This window comes from Coregonus lavaretus (genome assembly GCF_964263955.1).
Source record: "Coregonus lavaretus genome assembly, chromosome: 2".
Classification (NCBI taxonomy): Eukaryota; Metazoa; Chordata; class Actinopteri; order Salmoniformes; family Salmonidae; genus Coregonus; species Coregonus lavaretus.
Genome location: NC_139989.1, coordinates 3,227,324 through 3,249,744, shown reverse-complemented (window position 1 = coordinate 3,249,744; position 22,421 = coordinate 3,227,324). Strand labels below are relative to the sequence as shown.

Genomic DNA, 22,421 nt, shown 5'->3' with positions numbered 1-22,421 from the left:
GTGGGCACCGGAACGCGGCTCTGCGCTGGTTATTGGGTAGCACTCCTGGTCGTAGCCGATGTAGCATTCGTAGCCATCCTTGGTCTTTCCTCGGGGGCCCAGCGGGTGGCGATCCTCCTGGGGGGATTCCTCATAGTGGGGAGGGGGGGCGGGGGCTTGCTGCTGGAGGGAGGGGTGGGTACGTCTGTGCATGGAGGCGGCGGCTTCACGGAACATTGCAAAGGGATCGTTAGTATTAGCATTAGCATTAGCCTGCTTGTACATGGTGTTTGGGTCGTTAGCTTGAGCGTTAGCAATAGCTTGGCGGTACATGGCATATGGGTCACTAGCTGGAGCGCTGGTAACACTGGCTTGGCGGTACATGGCGTATGGGTCACTAGCTGAAGCGCTGGGAGCACTGGCTTGGCGGTTACCGTTAGTGTTAGCATAAGCATCCCTGTACATAGTGAATGGGTCACTGCGTTGCTCAGGGGCTGGGGGTGCGGCGCGCATTGCGGCGGGTTCATCTTTGTGTTCGTCATTGAACTCCTCCGGTGCCGTGGCAAACTTTGTGGCGGTGAGAGGGTTACAGCCGTCTTCAAACAGAGGGTTGCAGGAACCAGGACCGGCCGGGGCAGGGGGTGCAGGGGCACGGGGTGCCTGGGGACGGATGGACAATCATGATCATGATAGTAAAATGATATAATAATAATAATAATGACGATGATAATAATAATAATAGTCTTACCTGTAGCGATGCAGCGTAGGCACAGCGAGGGTCTCTGGGGTCACAGTTGGGGTAACGGAGGAAGAGGCCAGAGGGGGCTTTCTGGACCAGCTGGGGTTTACAGGCGGGGTCTTTCGGGTCACAGCCCAGGTGGGCGTAGGAGGGCAGGGGCCCAGCAGATGGCTTGTAGCCGAAAGCAGCTCTCAGGTGGAACTGGAGACACTCCACGTCCTCCGCTGAACAGATACGCAGCAGCTCCGCCTTCTGCTCCTTGATGAGAATAAAAACAACAATGACTACGTTAATTTACAGCAGTACAGTAGTAGCAGTACTGGTGTAGTAATACAGTAGAACCAGTACTGGTGTACTAATACAGTAGTAGTAGAACTGGTATAGTAATACAGTAGTAGCAGTACTGGTATAGTAATACAGTAGTAGCAGTACTGGTGTAGTAATACAGTAGTAGCAGTACTGGTGTAGTAATACAGTAGTAGCAGTACTGGTGTAGTAATACAGTAGTAGAAGTACTGGTGTACTAATACAGTAGTAGCAGTACTGGTGTACTAATACAGTAGTAGAAGTACTGGTGTAGTAATACAGTAGTAGAGGTACTGGTGTACTAATACAGTAGTAGCAGTACTGGTGTAGTAATACAGTAGTAGCAGTACTGGTGTAGTAATACAGTAGTAGCAGTACTGGTGTAGTAATACAGTAGTAGCAGTACTGGTGTAGTAATACAGTAGTAGCAGTACTGGTGTAGTAATACAGTAGTAGCAGTACTGGTGTAGTAATACAGTAGTAGCAGTACTGGTGTAGTAATACAGTAGTAGCAGTACTGGTGTAGTAATACTGTACCTTGGAGAGGAAGGACTGCACGGCAGGGGAGTAGTAGTAGTACCCAGAATGAGGGTCTTTAACAGCCACAGGGGAACGCGCATACAGGGGGGCTGGCGCCTTGACCGGGGCGGGGGCAGGTGGAGGCTGGCTCTTGGCATGTGCCATGGCAGCATAGAGACAATACGGGTCCCTACACAAGAGATGAGATTAGATTCATTTCATGAGCATAAAATGATTTAACACAGATATAAATTAACATGACTAACCTATAGGGGTCACAAGCCTTGACAGGTGCGGGGATGGGCTTGGGAGGGGTCTTGGGTTCAGGTTTGGGCCGGTTGGTTGCAGAGGCCACACAGTTTGGGTCCTCTGAGTCAGCGCAGGCCTTGTAGATGTCCCCTAGGTGGCCCAGGTAGGCCTTGTAGGAGCGACGGCCCTCAGCACGGTTCTTATTCTGGAGGTAGGCCAGGTAGACCCTGTCCAGCTCCTGGACCTGAGGGGGGGAGGAGAGAAAGAAAAAAATAGTAATGGGGATGGAGAGGTATATGAGGTTAGAGGTATATGAGGTTAGAGGTATATGAGGTTAGAGGTATATGAGGTTAGAGGTATATGAGGTTAGAGGTGTTTGTGGTTAGAGGTATATGAGGTTAGAGGTGTTTGTGGTTAGAGGTATATGAGGTTAGAGGTATATGAGGTTAGAGGTATATGAGGTTAGAGGTGTTTGTGGTTAGAGGTATATGAGGTTAGAGGTATATGAGGTTAGAGGTTTGTGGTTAGAGGTATATGAGGTTAGAGGTATTAAAGAAAAGGACCAGGTATATACGAGGTTCATAAAGATGAAAGCAAAAGCCAGGAAATAAGCAAGAACATGAAGAGAGATACCTGCGGTGTTCCCCTAGGTTCCCATGTCATTCTCAAACGTAATATCCCTTTTATTCTCTAAGTAGATGATACTCAACTCTGAAGGTCGGTGGTTAGTTAGTGTTGGCCTCTTGGGACCAGGTTTGGGACCATGCACAGATAACCCCCCAAACTCCTCCGAGTGTACTCACTGCCTCCGTGTTTCCATTGTCGGTGAAGTATTTGTACCAGCTCCAGAAGTCTGAGTGTTGCTTGTACCAGCTGATGTTTCTACGGTTACGGACAAGCCTCCTTGGCAACGCCATGGCAACCGCTGTCTCCTCAGTGGCATCCCCTACTGGCGAGACATCAAGCATCAAACATTGTTGTGTATGTAAAGTGTGTTTGTTAGGTAGTCACATATTTACCATCTCCTTTGAGCTTCTGAACCACCGGCCCCGCCAACAGGAATTCTGAGAACACAAACAACACACACACAGTCAGAGACAGATGTTGCCAGTGTCAGCTGCAGACCCCCAAAACGCTTACATACACTAATAACACACTGTGTGGAAATTTGTGCGATTAAACGCACACACACAGGTTTACAGAGCAAGGGTAATTGCCAGTGCCTTGCCTGGAGGTTCGGTGACTACGGCTCTTTGTAGATTTTATAGGTGAGCCAGTAACAGTGGACCCCTACTGGGCCAGCTACCTCACAGAGCTGTGTGTGTGTGTGTGTGTGTGTGTGTGTGTGTGTGTGTGTGTGTGTGTGTGTGTGTGTGTGTGTGTGTGTGTGTGTGTGTGTGTGTGTGTGTGTGTGTGTGTGTGTGTGTGTGTGTGTGTGTGTGTGTGTGTGTGTGTGTGTGTGTGTGTGTGTGAAGTCCCCACAAGAATAGAAAACAAACAAACATTTTACCAACTGGGGACATTTTGTTAGTCCCCACAAGGAAAAATGCTATTTCTAGGGGGTTTAGGGTTAAGGTTAGAATTAGTGTTAGGGTTAGAATTAGGTTTAGGGTTAGAGTTAGGAGCTAGGGTTCGTTTTAGGGTTAGGAGCTAGGGTTAGGTTTAGGGTTAGGTTTTTGGGTTAAGGTTAGGGTAAGAGTACGGGTTAGGGTTAGGTTTAGGGTTGGGGATTAGGGAAAATACGATTTTGAATGTGACTGAATTGTGTGTGTCCACAAGGTTAGCTGTACAAGACTGTGTGTGTGTGTGTGTGTGTGTGTGTGTGTGTGTGTGTGTGTGTGTGTGTGTGTGTGTGTGTGTGTGTGTGTGTGTGTGTGTGTGTGTGTGTGTGTGTGTGTGTGTGTGTGTGTGTGTGTGTGTGTGTGTGTGTGTGTGTGTGTGTGTGTGTGTGTGTGTGTGTGTGTGTTTAGGAAACAGTACACAGCTCTGCATGCTTGCTCTTTCATCTCCACAGGGAAAAGGTGTGAACAGTTTTCAGAGGGAAGGACAGAGAGGGATGGAGGTAGAGAGAGAGAGAGCGATAGAGAAGGGGGAAAAGAGAGGGAGCGAGAAAGAGAAGAGAGAGAAGAGGGAAGAAAGAGATAGATGGATGGATGGAGGGAGGGAGGTCTGTGTGGTGTTGGGGTAAATGTTGCTGTCTCAGTGTATCTGCTGTATTATATTTAAGGAGCCAGTAAAAGACTGGGACATCTGGAAAACAGTCTTTACAGGATGGAGGGAGGGGGTGCAGGAGCAAGGAGAGAGCGGGACTCTGATGCTGACAGGTAATAAGCTTTTACAAGAGTTGTAACGCTGAAAGAACACACCCAAATTCCCTCCCTCTCCTCTCCTCTCCCTCCCTCCTTGTAAATACATGACGGGTTAGTTAAGGTTAGGATTATGGGTCTGTTTGAGAGACAGTTTTAGAGGAAAGAGGAGATTCAGTAAAGAGTACCCCTGAGGGGAACTGTCAATCATGTCAACACATAACCAGAAACACCTGGGTTGGAGGCAGTTGCTCTAAGGCAGTTACATAAATTACTTCATGTTATAATAACAGGTCATTATCAGAGGCAGACAGACGAGGTCGAGAATCAATATTCACATTTAAGTCATGTAGCAGACGCTCTTATCCAAAGCGATTTACATTAGTGAGTTCATACATTTTCGTACTTTCCCCCATACTGGTCCCCGGTGCAAATCGAACCCACAACCCTGGCGTTGCAAGCACCATGCTCTACCAACTGAGCCACACAGGACCCCAGCCATCACAAACTCCATCCATCACAAACTCCATCCATCACAAAGTCCTTCATCCATCCTGACCTTAACCTCTTTGTTTGATTGATGGTGCATGCATGCATGTGACTCACCAGGCAGCAGTATGGTAGCTAGCAGAGAAACAGTGAGCACACCGGAGAACGATGCTCTCCTCCCTCCAGCCATGGCCTCCACCGCTCCTATAGACAATTTCAGGTAAAAAACGTGTAAATACCACTGTAAAAACGACTTACTGTCAAATAAAGTGCTGCCTTTACCCAGTGCACTGGTCAGGCTAAATCACTCTTTAGATGTTTTATTTTTTCTTGTGGCAAGCAAGACAATGTCTCCAGGCTACATCCATCACCCACCAGTGGGTCTGCTTCCACCCGTCTAAACTGCAGCCTCAGAGGGTGTTCTGTCTGCAGGGGGTTTAGGCTGCTCTGCTGGTTGACTCTCCTACACAGGCTACAGGTGTTTCAGAGGCAGAGCACTTAAACCTTCTAACCTTGACTTTAAACTGGACTTAAACCCAACCTCGAACTGAACTTAATCCTGACCTAGGACCCCATCTCTCTGTTGATCAGAACGATCTAATTTCATACTGAAGAGATGGACTCACCAACCTAACAGACATCATGTCAGTTTTGATCAATATGTAATATTTAAGGTGTCACCAAACAACCGATCCCTTGAACCCCTGTTGTTGTCTTACCTGTAGTGTGTGTAGTTGATTTTCTCTGTTGGATCTTGAGAAGAGGCTGTATCAGACGAAGCTGCCTGGCCCGGTTCGGTTCAGAGGCTGGATGTTCAAGTGTGTGAGTCTCCTGGCGCACCCTGTCCCTCTGGCCCTACTGACAGACTGTGTCCCCACAAATGGTTACGTCTGGTTTTAAACGGACCCCTAATCATTAACACACACACACGTACACACACACCTTCCCAGAGGATCGAGGGGCATTGCTACCAGAGCTGCTATTGGCTGCTGTCCGCTCAGCCACCTGACCAATCAGAGACTACGTAATTACAGTGAGAGAGAAAGAAGCAGATGACAGCGAGAGTGAGACAGAGAGAGAGACAGACAGACAGACAGACAGACAGACAGACAGACAGACAGACAGACAGACAGACAGACAGACAGAGGGAGAGACAGAGAGAGAGACAGAGACAGAGGGAGAGAGAGAGAGAGAGACAGACAGAGGGAGAGAGACAGAGAGACAGAGGGAGAGACAGAGAGACAGAGAGAGAGAGAGAGAGAGAGAGAGAGAGAGAGAGAGAGAGAGAGAGAGAGAGAGAGAGAGGGAGAGACAGAGGGAGAGACAGAGAGAGAGAGAGCGAGAGAGAGACAGACAGAGGGAAAGAGCGAGCGAGAGACAGACAGACAGACAGAAACAGAGGGAGAGAGAGACAGACAGACAGACATACGGAGAGAGAGAGAGAGAGAGAGAGAGAGAGAGAGAGAGAGAGAGAGAGAGAGAGAGAGAGAGAGAGAGCAACATGGTAAAACAGAGGAAATAATGAAGGGGGAAGGGGGGTAAAGGTGCCACATAAGCACTTCCCAGAACCCCATTTTGGAAGGCCCAAAACCCTGCCTGTTAGCTACTGTTAGACAGCCCTGTTGGCACACACACTGACAGCTGGTCTAACCAACAGGAATTTCATAATCTACAGTTTCCTCCTTAGTTCTACTGTTCAGACGCATCTGCCCTGTTACAGAGGGTTTACACACACAAACATGAATGCTAAACTAATACATTTTTATTTGTCACATGCGCCGAATACCACAGGCGTAGATGTGTGTGAGTGCGGCTCCAGAGGGAGAGAATCCGGACACTGAAGAGCTGTTCAATCCCAAGGCCAAGATCGAACTATCGCTACAGAGACCAACACACACACACACACACAGGTCCTACTTGCTTACAGTGGCTTTTGATTTCAGTTTCAACTTATGTATGTAAAACGATGGAGAAAGTTGTAGAAATATCACAGATAGCTCTCCTCTTTGTTATCCGGCAACTTATGAACTTTATGAAAAAACATTTACAGATACAAAATCCCTGTGTGTTCAGCGCCTTTTTCAGTAGTGGTCAATATTGGTATAATAATAGTATACATTATAACAAAGATCCTTACATCAGGGTCGTATTCACTAGGAACAAAACTGAAGCTAACAGGCTGAAATGGGGAGTGACTACCTGAACTTATCCAATATGAAATCGTGTTCTGCTGTGAAACATTTTGCTACACTGTACAGTAATGAATACACCCTTTGCCAAATGTGAAAACTATTTTGCCACCTGTTGGAGCCAAATTACCATTTTCTTTATTTGTGCTATATTTATTGTTTTCGCCATTTAGAATAATTGTATTATTGATTATAAGTATAAATATTTCATTATGAATTATGGAGTATGGTTGATGAACTCCTGTTTTTGGTTTTTCTATTATGGTTATCATGGGTATTTAAAAGCATTATGGAGCCTTTCCTGGGCACATCCCTTTTTTCCCCATGTTCCCCTTCCCATTAGCTATTTAGGTTTTTAGCAGTATGGGTCTACTAGGCCTCAGGTATGGCGGTAACTTACAGTTTTTTGACCGCTATGCCAAGACTTAGAACTAAGAAAGCTGCTACTAGTCTATACCTTTTGTCTACAGTTTAAATCTGATCGCTTTGACTTTGATCATCGATGGAATATAGCCTATGAAATTACCTTTTGTTTGGAAATAAAATGTTTTTTCACTATCGGAGCTATGGATTCCCTGTTCTGTGGTTGCTTTGGAAGCTCGTCTGACTGCGGCATCAGATACCTGTGGCCTCAAGGCAAATTTGGAATTGGATTACGAATGGCCTTTATACCACCCTCTACATCAGTGGTATTAAAACTTTTTCAGTGGGGACCCCATTTTTCCACCAGAATTTCTGGGGACCCCATTTTTTCCCCAAGAATATCTTGTAACCCTATCCCACTCCAAATCTAAATCACAACCTTAAAATTGGTATATCTTTATTTTTACATCAACAAATAACCTTCAATTCAGTGCATTTTCATCTATTATGAAAATTAAAATAAACCAATAAATACATTAACATTTTATTTTCCTAATTATCTTTCTCAAAATCGTTTATTGTCCCATACAATAATCTGTACTCTAAATGTTTTGTCCCCCCCAAAAAAAAAAAAAACTATATATATACACACACACACAGAGCATTTGGAAAGTATTCAGATCCCTTCACTTTTTCCACTTTGTTACACTACAGCCTTATTCTAAAATTGATTAAATTGTTTTTTTCCCCTCATCAATCTACACACAATACCCCATAATGACAAAGCGAAAACTGGTTTTTAGACATTTTTGCAAATGTATTAAAAATAAAAAACGGAAATATCACATTTACATAAGTATTCAGACCCTTTACTCAGTACTTTGTTGAAGTACTTTTGGCAGCGATTACAGCCTTGAGTCTTCTTGGGTATGAACCTACAAGCTTGGCACAGCTGTATTTGGGGAATTTCTCCCATTCTTCTCTGCAGATCCTCTCAAGCTCTGTCAGGTTGGATGGGGAGCGTCACTGCACAGCTATTTTCAGGTCTCTCCAGAGATGTTCGATCGGGTTCAAGTCCTGGGTCTGGCTGGGCCACTCAAGGACATTCAGAGACTTGTTCCGAAGCCACTCCTGCATTGTCTTGGCTGTGTGCTTAGGGTCGTTGTCCTGTTGGAAGGTGAACTTTCGCCCTAGTCTGAGGTCCTGAGTGCTCTGGCGCAGGTTTTCATCAAGGATCTCTCTGTACTCTGCTCTGTTCATCTTTCTCTCGATCCTGACTAGTCTCCCAGTCCCTGCCGCTGAAAAACATCCCCACAGCATGATGCTGCCATGTGGGCTAGGCCTCCCGAGTGGAGCAGTGGTCTAAGGCACTGCATCGCAGTGCTAGCTGTGCCACTAGAGATCCTGGTTCGAGTCCAGGCTCTGTCGCAGCCAGCCGCGACCGGGATACCCATGGGGCGGCACACAATTGGCCCAGGGTAGGGTAGGGTAGGGTAGGGTTTGGCCGGCAGGGATGTTCTTGTCCCATCGCGCACTAGCGACTCCTGTGGCGGGCCGGCCGCAGTGCACACTGACTCGGACGCCAGGTGTACGGTGTTTCCTCCGACACATTGGTGCGGCTGGCTTCAGGGTTAAGCGGGCACTGTGTCAATAAGCAGTGCGGCTCGGTTGGGTTGTGTTTCGGAGGACGCGCGACTCTCGACCTTCGCCTCTCCCGTGTCCGTACGGGAGTTGCAGCGATGGGACAAGACTGTAACTACCAATTGGATACCACAAAAATTGGGGGTAAAATACCAACAAAAAATATATATACACTCCAAGTGGGCTGTCATGTGGCTTCTGTCTGGCGCTCTACCATAAAGCCTGATTGGTGGAGTGCTGCAGAGATGGTTGTCCTTCTGGAAAGTTCTCCCATCTCCACAGAGGAACTCTAGAGCGCTGTCAGAGTGACCATCGGGTTCTTGGTCACCTCCCTGACCAAGGCCCTTCTCCCCCGATTGCTCAGTTTGGCCGGGCGGCCAGCTCTAGGAAGTGTCTTGGTGGTTCCAAACTTCTTCCATTTAAGAATGATGGAGGCCACTGTATTCTTCGGGACCTTCAATGTTGCCGAATTTTTTGGTACCCTACTGCTTCGACACAATCCTGTCTCTGAGCTCTACAGACAATTCCTTCGACCTCATGGCTTGGTTTTTGCTCTGACATGCACTGGCAACTGCGGGACCTTCTATAGACAGGTGTGTGTGCCTTTCCAAATCATGTCCAATCAATTGAATTTACCACAGGTGGACTCCAATCAAGTTGTGGAAACATCTCAAGGATGATCAATAGAAACAGGATGCACCTGAGCTCAATTTCGAGTCTCATTGCAAAGGGTCTGAATACTTATGTAAATAAGGTATTTCTGTTTTTTGTTTTTTTTTATGTGCCAAAAAATTGTTAAACCTGTTTTCACTTTGTCATTATGGGGTATTGTGGGTAGATTGATGAGGAATATTTTTAATTTAATCAATTTCAGAATAAGGCTGTAACATAACAAAATGTGGAAAAAGTCTAGGGGTCTGAGTACTTTCCGAAGGCACTGTGTGTATATATATATACATTTTGGCAACCCTACTGCAGTTCCCCGTGACCCCGACTTTGAATACCACTGCTCTACATGATTTGTAGTGTTGCTGTACAATAGCCATCTGTGTAGTGGTCATGTTAGCTGGGGATGTTGTATATAAATATTATAGGTATGTGTGAGCATGTGATGTTATGGCATATGTAATTATTTCTTCACTAACAGGTGTTTCTCAGCGCCTACAGACCTGCCTGCCTGCCGCAGCACATTGAAACATGACGGCTCAAAACCCACACTGATCATTTAGCCCATCTATGGAATGCATGGGATCCACAGAATTCACTACACCTGCTTTTTAGAAAAGGCTTTATTTAACAAACACAGTGGAAATGAGGTGGGGTTCTTCAAAAGCACTTCCACCATGAAAATGGTTCTGGTTTCACAGTTCTTACGATTGTAATGTCTCTCTCACACACACACACACACAAAACACACACACACACACACACAGGTGATCATGGGTATATAGGGTCTTCCTCATTCACTGCAGGTCCTCCTCATCAAACAGATCCTCAAAGTCTGAGAGACAGAGAGACAGGTAGACAGACAGACCGAGAGAGAGGGAAAGACCGAGAGAGAGAGACACAGATGGGGAAGAGACAGAGAGAACACATCAGTGAGTTTCTGATTTGATTGACAGCTCCTATCTGCTGAGTGACATGATACAGTATATGCATGCTGAAGTTTGAAAACATCCTAAAATAGTAGTCCAGTATGTAGTACGATTCATAACAGGTCATGCAGTAGTACTGTAGGTCAGTATTTGGTGTGTAATGCCTCAGGACTTTAGGTTCCCTAAGGATAGGAGAGGTTTGGTGTTAACAACTGTGATTGCTGCTTTACGGGAACTACAACCACTCAAAGGCAAAATCACTGACACCACAGAAACACAGGGGAATGTGTTTTTCTGCTGGGTGTGCGTGAGTGCCTGTGTGATACGTGGTGTGTGTGAGTGTGTTTGTGTGTTCAAAGCGGCAGGCTGGCTAGGTGTCCTGCTGAGTTTCAGTCTAACAGGAACCATAAACCACTTTATCATCCCCCTCTCCTCTCCTCCTTTTCCTACTCCCCCTCTCCTCTCCTCCTTTTCCTACTTACCTATCTCATCTCCTCCTGACATTCCTCCTATCCTTTACCTACTCTCCTCTTCTCTCTACTGCCCCTCTCCTCTCCTCTTCTCTCTACTCCCCCTCTCCTCTCCTCTTCTCTCTACTCCCCCTCTCCTCTCCTCTCCTCCTCCCTTGCCTAGTACTACCTTTTACATCTCCCTTTAAAGGGATACTTTGGGATATTTCTCTGTATACAGTATATAGAGAGGAGAGGAGAGAAGGAATAGTTAAAGGGATACTTTGGGATATGTCTCTGTATACAGTATATAGAGAGGAGAGGGGAGGAGAGAAGGAATAGTTAAAGGGATACTTTGGGATATGTCTCTGTATACAGTATATAGAGAGGAGAGGAGAGGAGAGAAGGAATAGTTAAAGGGATACTTCCCCAGAGTCGGATGAACTCGTGGATACCATTTTTATGTCTCTGTATACAGTATGAAGAAAGTTAGAGGTAGTTTTGCGAGCCAATGCTAACTAGTGTTAGCACAATGAATACAAGTCTATGGGTATATGTTAACATGCTAGTTAGCAATTGCGCTAGCGCTAATAGCAACTTCCTTCAATCTGCACGCAGAGACATAAAAATGGTATCCACAAGTTCATCTGACTCTGGGGAAGTAGATAAAGGGCCTCATTTGCCAAAATCCCAAAGTATCCCTTTAACTATTCCTTCTCTCCTCTCCTCTCCTCTTTTTAATGATCAGTTTCTAGGTCATGTGTTGCTGAGCCATAAACGGTTTGTCCTGTGGCTAACACTGCCAGATGGAAAACACATTAGCTACATCGTGTGGTGTGTGTTGTAAATTGAGGTTTACAGGGAAAAGACACGTTAGTTTCTGTGAGACGGCCCTGTTGGCAAAGCAAACACACACAGAACACCCTCCCTAGCCCCCTAGATCCTTCTCTACCCAGTCTAGCCCAATGTTTCCCCCAACCATTCCACTTATTTTATCTATTCCAGCACCAGCACACCTGATTCAACTGGTCAACTACTCATCAGCACTCGATTAGTTTAAATCATGCTAGTACTGGAATATAACAAATAAGTGAAATGGGGTACTCAAGGATAGGTTTGAGAAACACTGCTCTAGTCTAGCCTCCAGCCCGCCTATCCTCTACCGTGTGTGTGTGTGTGTGATATACAGTGAGCACCATAATTCATTGGTCAGTGACCATTTCTTTGTTATTTTGGTTCTGTACTCTAGCATTTTGAGTTTGAAAGGATACAATGACAATGAGGGTGAAGTGCAGACTGTCAGCTTTAATTTGAGGGTATTTTCATACATATTGGATGAACCGTTTAGAAATTATAGAAGCTTTTGTACATGGTCCTCCCCCCATTTTCGGGCATCAAAAAACATTGGACAGTTTAACATAATGTAGAATAAAGTAATCATTGTTAATATTTGGTCGCATATCCTTTGCATGCAATGACTGCTTGAAGTCTGCGATGCATCGACATCACCAGACGCTGGGTATCTTCCCTGGTGATGCTCTGCCAGGCCTGTACTGCAGCCATCTTCAGTTCCTGCTTGTTTCGGAGACTTATTGCCTTCAGTCTCCTCTTCAGCATGTAAAATGCATGTTCAATTGGATTCAGATCCGGTGATTGACTCGGCCAGTCAAGGATTTTCCACTTTTTGGCCATCAAAAACCCCTTCGTTGCTCTAGCAGTATGCTTAGGGTCATTGTCATGTTGCATGATGAAGTGCCGTCCAATGAGTTTGGAGGCATTTGGTTTTATCTGAGCAGATAAAATATTTCTGTAGACTTCAGAATTCATTTTTCTACTTCTGTCTGCAGTCACATCATCAATGAAGACAAGAGAACCTGTTCCACTGGCAGACATACAGGCCTAAGCCATAACACCCCCTCCACCATGTTTCACGGATGAGGTGGTATGCTTTGGATCATGGGCATTTCTTTTTTTTCTCCACACTTTCCTCTTTCCATCACTCTGGTACGTGTTAATCTTTGTCTCATCTGTCCACAATACTTTTTTCCAGAACTCTTGGGGCTCTTTTAGGTGCTTTTTAGCAAACTGTAATCTCGCCTTTCTGTTCTTCAGGCTTATCAGTGGTTTGCATCTTGTAGTGTACCCTCTGTAGTACTGCTGGTGTAGTCTTCTACGTATGGTAGACTTTGACACATCTACACCTGCATCCAGGAGAGTGTTTTTGATCTGTTGGGCTGTTGTCAGGGGGGTTTTCTTCACCATAGAGAGTATTCTCCGGTCATCCACTACAGTGGTCTTCCTCGGTCTACCGGGTCTTTTGACATTACATTTACATTTTACATTTTAGTCATTTAGCAGACGCTCTTATCCAGAGCGACTTACAGTTAGTGAGTGCATACATTTTTCATACTGGCCCCCTGTGGGAATCGAACCCACAACCCTGGCGTTGCAAGCGCCATGCTCTACCAACTGAGCTACAGGAGAGCCTCCTGTAGTTGAGTTCACCTGTAGTTTTTTTCTTGTTAATGATGAACCAAACTGTTGACTTGGGCATGGCCAGGGTTTTTGCAATGTTCCTGATTGATTGATTTTCATTTCTGAGCCTTATGACGGCCAGCTTCATTTGCATCGACACTGCTGTCTTCCTCATGTTGTCACACCCCAACAACAACCTCCAAAGGCAATAGCAAAGTCTAGAATCAATACTATTCATCAACAGCTCTCCTGCATTCACTAACGACACAAATGAATACACCTGCCTAACGACACACATCTGTGAAGCCAATTTAACAAATACTTGTAGTACCGGTACGGTTCATCCAATATGTATGAAAATACCCTCAAATTAAAGCTGACAGTCTGCACTTCACCCTCATTGTCATTGTATCCTTTCAAACTCAAAGTGCTAGAGTACAGAACCAAAATAACAACAACAAAAAAAGGTCACTGTCCAATGAACTATGGTGCTCACTGTATATACAGTGGGGGAAAAAAGTATTTAGTCAAATCAAATCAAATCAAATTTTATTGGTCACATGCGCCGAATACAACAGGTGCAGACATTACAGTGAAATGCTTACTTACAGCCCTTAACCAACAGTGCATTTATTTTAAACAAAAAAGTAAGAATAAAACAACAACAAAAAAGTGTTGAGAAAAAAAGAGCAGAAGTAAAAATAAAGTGACAGTAGGGAGGCTATATATACAATAGAATAAAGTGACAGTAGGGAGGCTATATATACAGGGGGGTACCGTTGCATAGTCAATGTGCGGGGGCACCGGCTAGTTGAGGTAGTTGAGGTAATATGTACATGTGGGTAGAGTTAAAGTGACTATGCATAAATACTTAACAGAGTACCAATTGTGCCACCAATTGTGCAAGTTCTCCCACTTAAAAAGATGAGAGAGGCCTGTAATTTTCATCATAGGTACATGTCAACTATGACAGACAAATTGAGAGAAAAAAAATCCAGAAAATCACATTGTAGGATTTTTAATGAATTTATTTGCAAATTATGGTGGAAAATAAGTATTTGGTCACCTACAAACAAGCAAGATTTCTGGCTCTCACAGACCTGTAACTTCTTCTTTAAGAGGCTCCTCTGTCCTCCACTTGTTACCTGTATTAATGGCACCTGTTTGGACTTATCAGTATAAAAAGACACCTGTCCACAACCTCAAACAGTCACACTCCAAACTCCACTATGGCCAAGACCAAAGAGCTGTCAAAGGACACCAGAAACAAAATTGTAGACCTGCACCAGGCTGGGAAGACTGAATCTGCAATAGGTAAGCAGCTTGGTTTGAAGAAATCAACTGTGGGAGCAATTATTAGGAAATGGAAGACATACAAGACCACTGATAATCTCCCTCGATCTGGGGCTCCACGCAAGATCTCACCCCGTGGGGTCAAAATGATCACAAGAACGGTGAGCAAAAATCCCAGAACCACACGGGGGGACCTAGTGAATGACCTGCAGAGAGCTGGGACCAAAGTAACAAAGCCTACCATCAGTAACACACTACGCCGCCAGGGACTCAAATCCTGCAGTGCCAGACGTGTCCCCCTGCTTAAGCCAGTACATGTCCAGGCCCGTCTGAAGCAAGAAGAGGATTGGGAGAATGTCATATGGTCAGATGAAACCAAAATAGAACTTTTTGGTAAAAACTCAACTCGCCGTGTTTGGAGGACAAAGAATGCTGAGTTGCATCCAAACAACACCATACCTACTGTGAAGCATGGGGGTGGAAACATCATGCTTTGGGGCTGTTTTTCTGCAAAGGGACCAGGACGACTGATCCGTGTAAAGGAAAGAATGAATGGGGCCATGTATCGTGAGATTTTGAGTGAAAACCTCCTTCCATCAGCAAGGGCATTGAAGATGAAACGTGGCTGGGTCTTTCAGCATGACAATGATCCCAAACACACCGCCCGGGCAACGAAGGAGTGGCTTCGTAAGAAGCATTTCAAGGACCTGGAGTGGCCTAGCCAGTCTCCAGATCTCAACCCCATAGAAAATCTTTGGAGGGAGTTTAAAGTCTGTGTTGCCCAGCGACAGCCCCAAAACATCACTGCTCTAGAGGAGATATGCATGGGGGAATGGGCCAAAATACCAGCAAGAGTGTGTGAAAACCTTGTGAAGACTTACAGAAAACGTTTGACCTGTGTCATTGCCAACAAAGGGTATATAACAAAGTATTGAGAAACTTTTGTTATTGACCAAATACTTATTTTCCACCATAATTTGCAAATAAATTCATTAAAAATCCTACAATGTGATTTTCTGGGGAAAAAAATCTCATTTTGTCTGTCATAGTTGACGTGTACCTATGATGAACATTACAGGCCTCTCTCATCTTTTTAAGTGGGAGAACTTGCACAATTGGTGGCTGACTAAATACTTTTTTTCCCCACTGTATGTGTTATTTGTGTGTCTGTCTGACCGTTGAAGAAGTCTGAGTGCACTGCTTTCTCATTTGCTGCCAGGTCCATGAGCAGACCGCTGCTGCCCCCTGCCTGAAGAACAGACACACGCACACACAGAAACAGTTTTAAAACAATGTAACCCATTTATCAATGTAAAGCAAACACATGAGCTAGAAATCAAAGACAGTTCACTCTACAGACAAAAAGGTGACAATTTAGGTCAAAAAACTGTCTGTGTTGATGTGCATTCCCGGTAATACACTCGTGTCCCCCGTGGACTGGCTCGTACATAAAGCATCCTTCATTCGTTGGCAAAGCTGAGGGCTGAAAACTGTAGGGAGAAGGCAGAATGCTGCCTAGAGTTTTCTGCCTTCTCGCCATTAAAACTAGTTAAGAATGGAAATTATGCCTTTGCAGTCTGAATGGACGATGCTTTATGTACGAGCCGGTCCATGAGTGTATTACTGGGCATGCACATCTAGTTCTCGAAAAACTCTAGTCAGCATTCTGCCTTCTCCCTACAGTTTTCAGCCCTCCGCTTCGCCCACGACTGGCTCATGTGAACTACGATCCCAACGCTGTGTTTTACGTTTAGAAACGTCAATAATCATCACTTGCAATTCGGCTTTCGAAACATATGGTCCTTATCTTTCATCAGCGAGATAGAATCCTTCAAATAAAAGATGCACTTACTGTAGCAGGTTTGCACAGATCCATACAGCTATGGGTGCCTCCTTCTGATGAAACTACACTTCTGCTACACTTCCTGAGTTAGGCTTACACACAGGTGTTCGGAGCACGCTAGATAGCTAATTTGCACAGGTGGTCACCCGTCATTCCATCTGTTTTCCGTAAACAAGCGCTGTAAGATGAATAAATGGCCGTGTGGGAACACTAACCCTATAAAGGTGTGTATCAATGTAACCTTTATTTTTTATATGAAAGATAAGGTCCTTATGCTTCCAAAACCGTACCGCAAGCGATGCGTGTTAATATTCAGACCGAGCATCACCGCTCTTAACAAACTACCCTCGTACAGAAGACGCCTTCGTCCAATGACTCGTATTTGTAATGTAATGGAACAGAGAGTCATGATCAAGGGCTAATGCGTTGCACATCAAATCAAATTGTATTTGCCACATGCGCCGAATACAACAGGTGTAAACATTACAGTGAAATGCTTACTTACAAGCCCATAACTAACAATGCAGTTTAAGAAAAAATTTAAATAGCAAATAATTAAAGAGCAGCAGTATAATAAAATAACAGTAGGGAGGTTATATACAGGGGGTACCGGTACAGAATCAATGTGCGGGGGCACCGGTTAGTCGAGGTAATTGAGGTAATATGTACATGTGGGTAGAGTTAAAGTGACTATGCATAAAAAATAAACAGAGTAGCAGCAGCGTAAAAGAGGGGTTTGAGGTGGGGTGGGTGGGGGGGGCAATGCAAATAGTCCGGGTAGCCATGATTAGCTGTTCAGGAGTCTTATGGCTTGGGGGTAGAAGCTGTTAAGAAGCCTTTTGGACCTAGACTTGGTGCTCCGGTACCGCTTGCTGTGCGGTAGCAGAGAGAACAGTCTATGACTAGGGTGGCTGGAGTCTTTGATAATTTTTAGGGCCTTCCTCTGACACCGCCTGGTATAGAGGTCCTGGATGGCAGGAAGCTTGGCCCCAGTGATGAACTGGGCCGTACGCACTACCCTCTGTAGTGCCTTGCGGTCGGAGGCCGAGCAGTTGCCATACTGATGCAACCAGTCAGGATGCTCTCGATGGTACAGCTGTAGAACTTTTTGAGGATCTGAGGACCCATGCCAAATCTTTTCAGTCTCATGAGGGGGAATATGCTTTGTCGTGCCTTCTTCACGACTGTCTTGGTGTGTTTGGACCATGATAGTTTGTTGGTGATGTGGACACCAAGGAACTTGACGCTCTCAACCTGTTCCACTACAGCCCTGTCGATGAGAATGGGGGCGTACTCAGTCCTCTTTTATTTCCTGTAGTCCACAATCATCTCCTTTGTCTTGAGCACGTTGAGGGAGAGGTTGTTATCCTGGTACCACACGGCCAGGTCTCTGACCTCCTCCCTATAGGATGTCTCATCATTGTCGGTGATCAGGCCTACCACTGTTGTGTCGTCGGCAAACTTAATGATGGTGTTGGAGTCGTGCCTGGCCATGCAGTCATGGGTGAACAGGGAGTACAGGAGGGGACTGAGCACGCACCCTGAGGGGATCAGCGTGGCAGATGTGTTGTTACCTACCCTTACCACCTGGGGGCGGCCCGTCAGGAAGTCCAGGATCCTGTTGCAGAGGGAGGTGTTTAGTCCCAGGGTCCTTAGCTTAGGGATGGGCTTTGAGGGCACTATGGTGTTGAACGCTGAGCTGTAGTCAATGAATAGCATTCTCACATAGGTGTTCCTCTTGTCCAGGTGGGAAAGGGCAGTGTGGAGTGCAATAGAGATTGCATCAAGCATAGACGATATTGCAGATCTAGCGCCCGCCATGCACTCTGTACTACAGTTATACACGTTTCTAGCCTCTCTCTGACAAAATGCATAACTACCTAGATTTACTACATATAGCTAGCTAACGTTAGTAGTAGCAAGTTCCCAACAACTGTGTGTTGAACACGACAGCGTTTTTTCTATCCGAGTCACTAACGTTAACTAGCTGGTGGCTAGGTTAGCGTTGAAGTTGTAGCTAGGCTAGGTCTCTCGTGTCGCCTGATGATTAACTTACTAACCTCGTCTAGATCCAAATAAGGTCCGGCGCCTTCAGGGAACATCTCGTCCACCGCTGGTTTCATTATCATTTCTGTTTCTGACTAGGTATCGTAATGAATATTAGCTAGCTAGCTGTTTTCTATCAACGTAAACAATAGAAACCGGACCCTTTTCCGTGTAACACCACTTCCTGCTTTGATAACAGTATAATGCGCTTGACTTACACAAGGAACCAACGGTGGTTTGGGTGTACAGATTGAAGCGAAGGTAGGCTACAGAAGATAGCCAGGTATAGCTACAGACTTAGGTAAAACATGGTACATGATGATGATGGGTGATGAAAGGAGTTACATACCGAAGGATGGAAAACCTATAACTTCCTCACACAAAATCCCTATTACTTTTCAATCCTTCCAAGATCCACATAAAATATGGTAAATGATGACAATGAGATCAAATTTCTGGTCCAATTTTATTGATATTGCACATTACATTTATGTAACGTTTTATATTATAGCCGTTATATCCGTTGGAATTCATATGTTTTTTCAGTTGTGTGAGACACATTAATATATTTCATGATAAGTTAAAATATGTTTGTTTATATAACCTCATATTTTTAAAATGCATTTCAATATACAATATTACATATCCTTATGGGGCCTCTTTCCCTCCGTCCATCCCCCTCTCCTCATTCTCCCCCTCTCTTCTCCCTTCCTGACCCTCTCCCATCCTCTCTATTCTCTCTCTACCCTCCCTCCCTCTCTATTCTCTCTCTACCCTCCCTCCCTCTCTCCCGTCTCCTCTCTCTCCTCAGTGTTCGTGTCCCTCGTTGGTCTCATATCCAAGTGTGTCTCCCAAGTGTTGGTGAGCATAGAAGGCCCGGGCCATTTCGTTGATGTGGTTGTAGGCTCCAATAGACCTGAAGTACTCTACGTAGTGCCAGAAGTCTGAGGTGGTGTAAGGCCAGTAGGGGACTGCCGGGGGCTCGTCGTATGGAACTACAGACACAGACAGAAACAAATCACATCACTCACTGACTGACAACCCCAAGGAAGTCTACATAATATAATAATCAAGTAGAGCCTATCAGTACATGCTACAGAAGGTCTGTGTGTATATAGAGGTGTGTGTGAGTGTGTCCCTATTTTACCTCCTTCAGGGGTGAAGGCTCTGGCATCTGTAAGAGGGAGAGGGAGAGAGATGGGAGAGATGGAGTTTAGTATTCTGAATCGTTCCAATTATTCCACACACAAAGACTCGATTGAGAGTCCGGAAAAATTAGCCCCTCCTCTGAGGACTCTGGGATACCTTAAGAAACTTCCTTCCTCCTCAAATATTATTCCTCACTGGGTTTACACACACACACACACACACACACACACATTGCTCTTTGTACACATGCAGGACTCAAAGCAGACCTCACCTTATGAATGCAGCAATCTGTCCTTACTGAATACACCAGTTAGTCATAGTTATCTGCCATATGAGTCAGTTAACTTCAATACTGCGTACTTATTATGGCACTTTAATATGAATTACACATATAGCACTATTTACTAATAGATTTTACGTAAAATGTTTAACATCAACCCCGGCCTAAACCCCCGAAGAGCAAGCAGAAGATAATATAACTGAGGGTGTCCCAGAGGTTTCTGATGATTAGTAAGAGTTAGTAAGACAACATTGCTGAGAAAGAGACTGTTATGTGCAGCATCAATTTAATGGAGGAGGAGAGACTCACCAGTGAGTTTACAGGCGATGAGACAGAGGAAGAGAATTCTAAGCTGAACCAGCAACTTCATCCTGACTTCTGAAAACACAAACACAGAATAAACATACATATTAGACGCATAGCCCAGAGTTTACTGATAAACACCCTGAACTACACTCTAAACTACACCATAAATGACACCCTAAACGACACCCTAAACTACACTTTAAACTACACTTTAAACTACACTATAAACTACACTATAAACTACTAACTCAAAACTGTACAAATACTAAAAACAACTACAACAACAACACCAGTCTATTCAACACATTCAAACATCTCTGTGCCTGGTTGTAATGAGAAGAGTCTGGTTATTTTTACCTGTGTGTGTCGTTCCAGAGATGCTGTATGTCTCAGGTCCAGAGGAGTCTAAAGCTCACGGCAGAAATGAGGGAGCAGGATCCTGTTGTAAGATCACGTGTGTCCCCCAATATGCACACACACACACATACACACACACCTCTCCCCACATACCCTTGTCACAACCACTGCCCACATACAGTGGGGAGAACAAGTATTTGATACACTGCCGATTTTGCAGGTTTTCCTACTTACAAAGCATGTAGAGGTCTGTAATTGTTATCATAGGTACACTTCAACTGTGAGAGACGGAATCTAAAACAAAAATCCAGAAAATCACATTGTATGATTTTTAAGTAATTAATTTGCATTTCATTGCATGACATAAGTATTTGATCAACTACCAACCAGTAAGAATTCCGGCTCTCACAGACCTGATAGTTTTTCTTTAAGAAGCCCTCCTGTTATCCACTCATTACCTGTATTAACTGCACCTGTTTGAACTCGTTACCTGTATAAAATACACCTGTCCACACACTCAATCAAACAGACTCCAACCTCTCCACAATGGCCAAGACCAGAGAGCTGTGTAAGGACATCAGGGATAAAATTGTAGACCTGCACAAGGCTGGGATGGGCTACAGGACAATAGGCAAGCAGCTTGGTGAGAAGGCAACAACTGTTGGCGCGATTATTAGAAAATGGAAGAAGTTCAAGATGACGGTCAATCACCCTCGGTCTGGGGCTCCATGCAAGATCTCACCTCGTGGGGCATCAATGATCAGGAGGAAGGTGAGGGATCAGCCCAGAACTACACGGCAGGACCTGGTCAATGACCTGAAGAGAGCTGGGAACACAGTCTCAAAGAAAACCATTAGTAACACACTACGCCGTCATGGATTAAAATCCTGCAGCGCACGCAAGATCCCCCTGCTCAAGCCAGCGCATGTCCAGGCCTGTCTGAAGTTTGCCAATGACCATCTGGATGATCCAGAGGAGGAATGGGAGAAGGTCATGTGGGCTGATGAGACAAAAATAGAGCTTTTTGGTCTAAACTCCACTCGCCGTGTTTGGAGGAAGAAGAAGTATGAGTACAACCCCAAGAACACCATCCCAACCGTGAAGCATGGAGGTGGAAACATCATTCTTTGGGGATGCTTTTCTGCAAAGGGGACAGGACGACTGCACCGTATTGAGGGGAGGATGGATGGGGCCATGTATCGCGAGATCTTGGCCAACAACCTCCTTCCCTCAGTAAGAGCATTGAAGATGGGTCGTGGCTGGGTCTTCCAGCATGACAACGACCCGAAACACACAGCCAGGGCAACTAAGGAGTGGCTCCGTAAGAAGCATCTCAAGGTCCTGGAGTGGCCTAGCCAGTCTCCAGACCTGAACCCAATAGAAAATCTTTGGAGGGAGCTGAAAGTCCGTATTGCCCAGCGACAGCCCCGAAACCTGAAGGATCTGGATAAGGTCTGTATGGAGGAGTGGGCCAAAATCCCTGCTGCAGTGTGTGCAAACCTGGTCAAGACCTACAGGAAACGTATGATCTCTGTAATTGCAAACAAAGGTTTCTGTACCAAATATTAAGTTCTGCTTTTCTGATGTATCAAATACTTATGTCATGCAATAATATGCAAATTAATTACTTAAAAATCATAAAATGTGATTTTCTGGATTTTTGTTTTAGATTCCGTCTCTCACAGTTGAAGTGTACCTATGATAAAAATTACAGACCTCTACATGCTTTGTAAGTAGGAAAACCTGCAAAATTGGCAGTGTATCAAATACTTGTTCTCCCCACTGTATAGCCATGTCTCTGTGTGTGTGTGTGTGTGTGTGTGTGTGTGTTTGCCTGAGGATTGTTTG

At 45.0% G+C, this 22,421-nt stretch overlaps 2 protein-coding genes across 2 annotated transcripts; both read right to left on the bottom strand.

The window, feature by feature from the left end:
* Positions 1-10,054: 10,054 nt before the first annotated feature.
* Positions 10,055-18,654, bottom strand: LOC311143180 (COP9 signalosome complex subunit 9-like). The gene is made up of 3 exons (XM_084178963.1): positions 18,496-18,654; positions 15,769-15,841; positions 10,055-10,281 (listed from the first exon to the last, which is right to left on the bottom strand). The coding sequence occupies exons 1-3, from the start codon at positions 18,562-18,564 to the stop codon at positions 10,244-10,246; spliced, it is 180 nt and encodes a 59-aa protein (XP_084035089.1). The 5' UTR covers positions 18,565-18,654; the 3' UTR covers positions 10,055-10,243.
* Positions 18,655-19,277: 623 nt separating this feature from the next.
* LOC311144037 (otospiralin-like) lies at positions 19,278-20,644 on the bottom strand. Its single transcript, XM_084179964.1, has 4 exons — positions 20,574-20,644; positions 20,220-20,288; positions 19,629-19,655; positions 19,278-19,476 (listed from the first exon to the last, which is right to left on the bottom strand). Exons 2-4 carry the CDS (start codon positions 20,278-20,280, stop codon positions 19,289-19,291), a joined length of 276 nt encoding a protein of 91 aa, XP_084036090.1. The 5' UTR covers positions 20,281-20,288; positions 20,574-20,644; the 3' UTR covers positions 19,278-19,288.
* Between the last annotated feature and the right edge of the window lie 1,777 nt (positions 20,645-22,421).

Bases quoted from the DNA above. Each gene is read 5' to 3' on its own strand.
- LOC311143180 (XM_084178963.1), bottom strand. From the start codon at position 18,564: ATGATAATGAAACCAGCGGTGGACGAGATGTTCCCTGAAGGCGCCGGA. The intron at 15,842-18,495 runs GTTAGTAAGTTA...TCTGTTCTTCAG, and splicing joins CTTATTTGGATCTAGACGAG to GCAGGGGGCAGCAGCGGTCT. The intron at 10,282-15,768 runs GTCAGACAGACA...TCTGTCTCTCAG, and splicing joins GCACTCAGACTTCTTCAACG to ACTTTGAGGATCTGTTTGAT.
- LOC311144037 (XM_084179964.1), bottom strand. From the start codon at position 20,280: ATGAAGTTGCTGGTTCAGCTTAGAATTCTCTTCCTCTGTCTCATCGCC. The intron at 19,656-20,219 runs GTGAGTCTCTCC...TCCCTCTTACAG, and splicing joins CATCGCCTGTAAACTCACTG to ATGCCAGAGCCTTCACCCCT. The intron at 19,477-19,628 runs GTAAAATAGGGA...CTGTGTCTGTAG, and splicing joins AGCCTTCACCCCTGAAGGAG to TTCCATACGACGAGCCCCCG.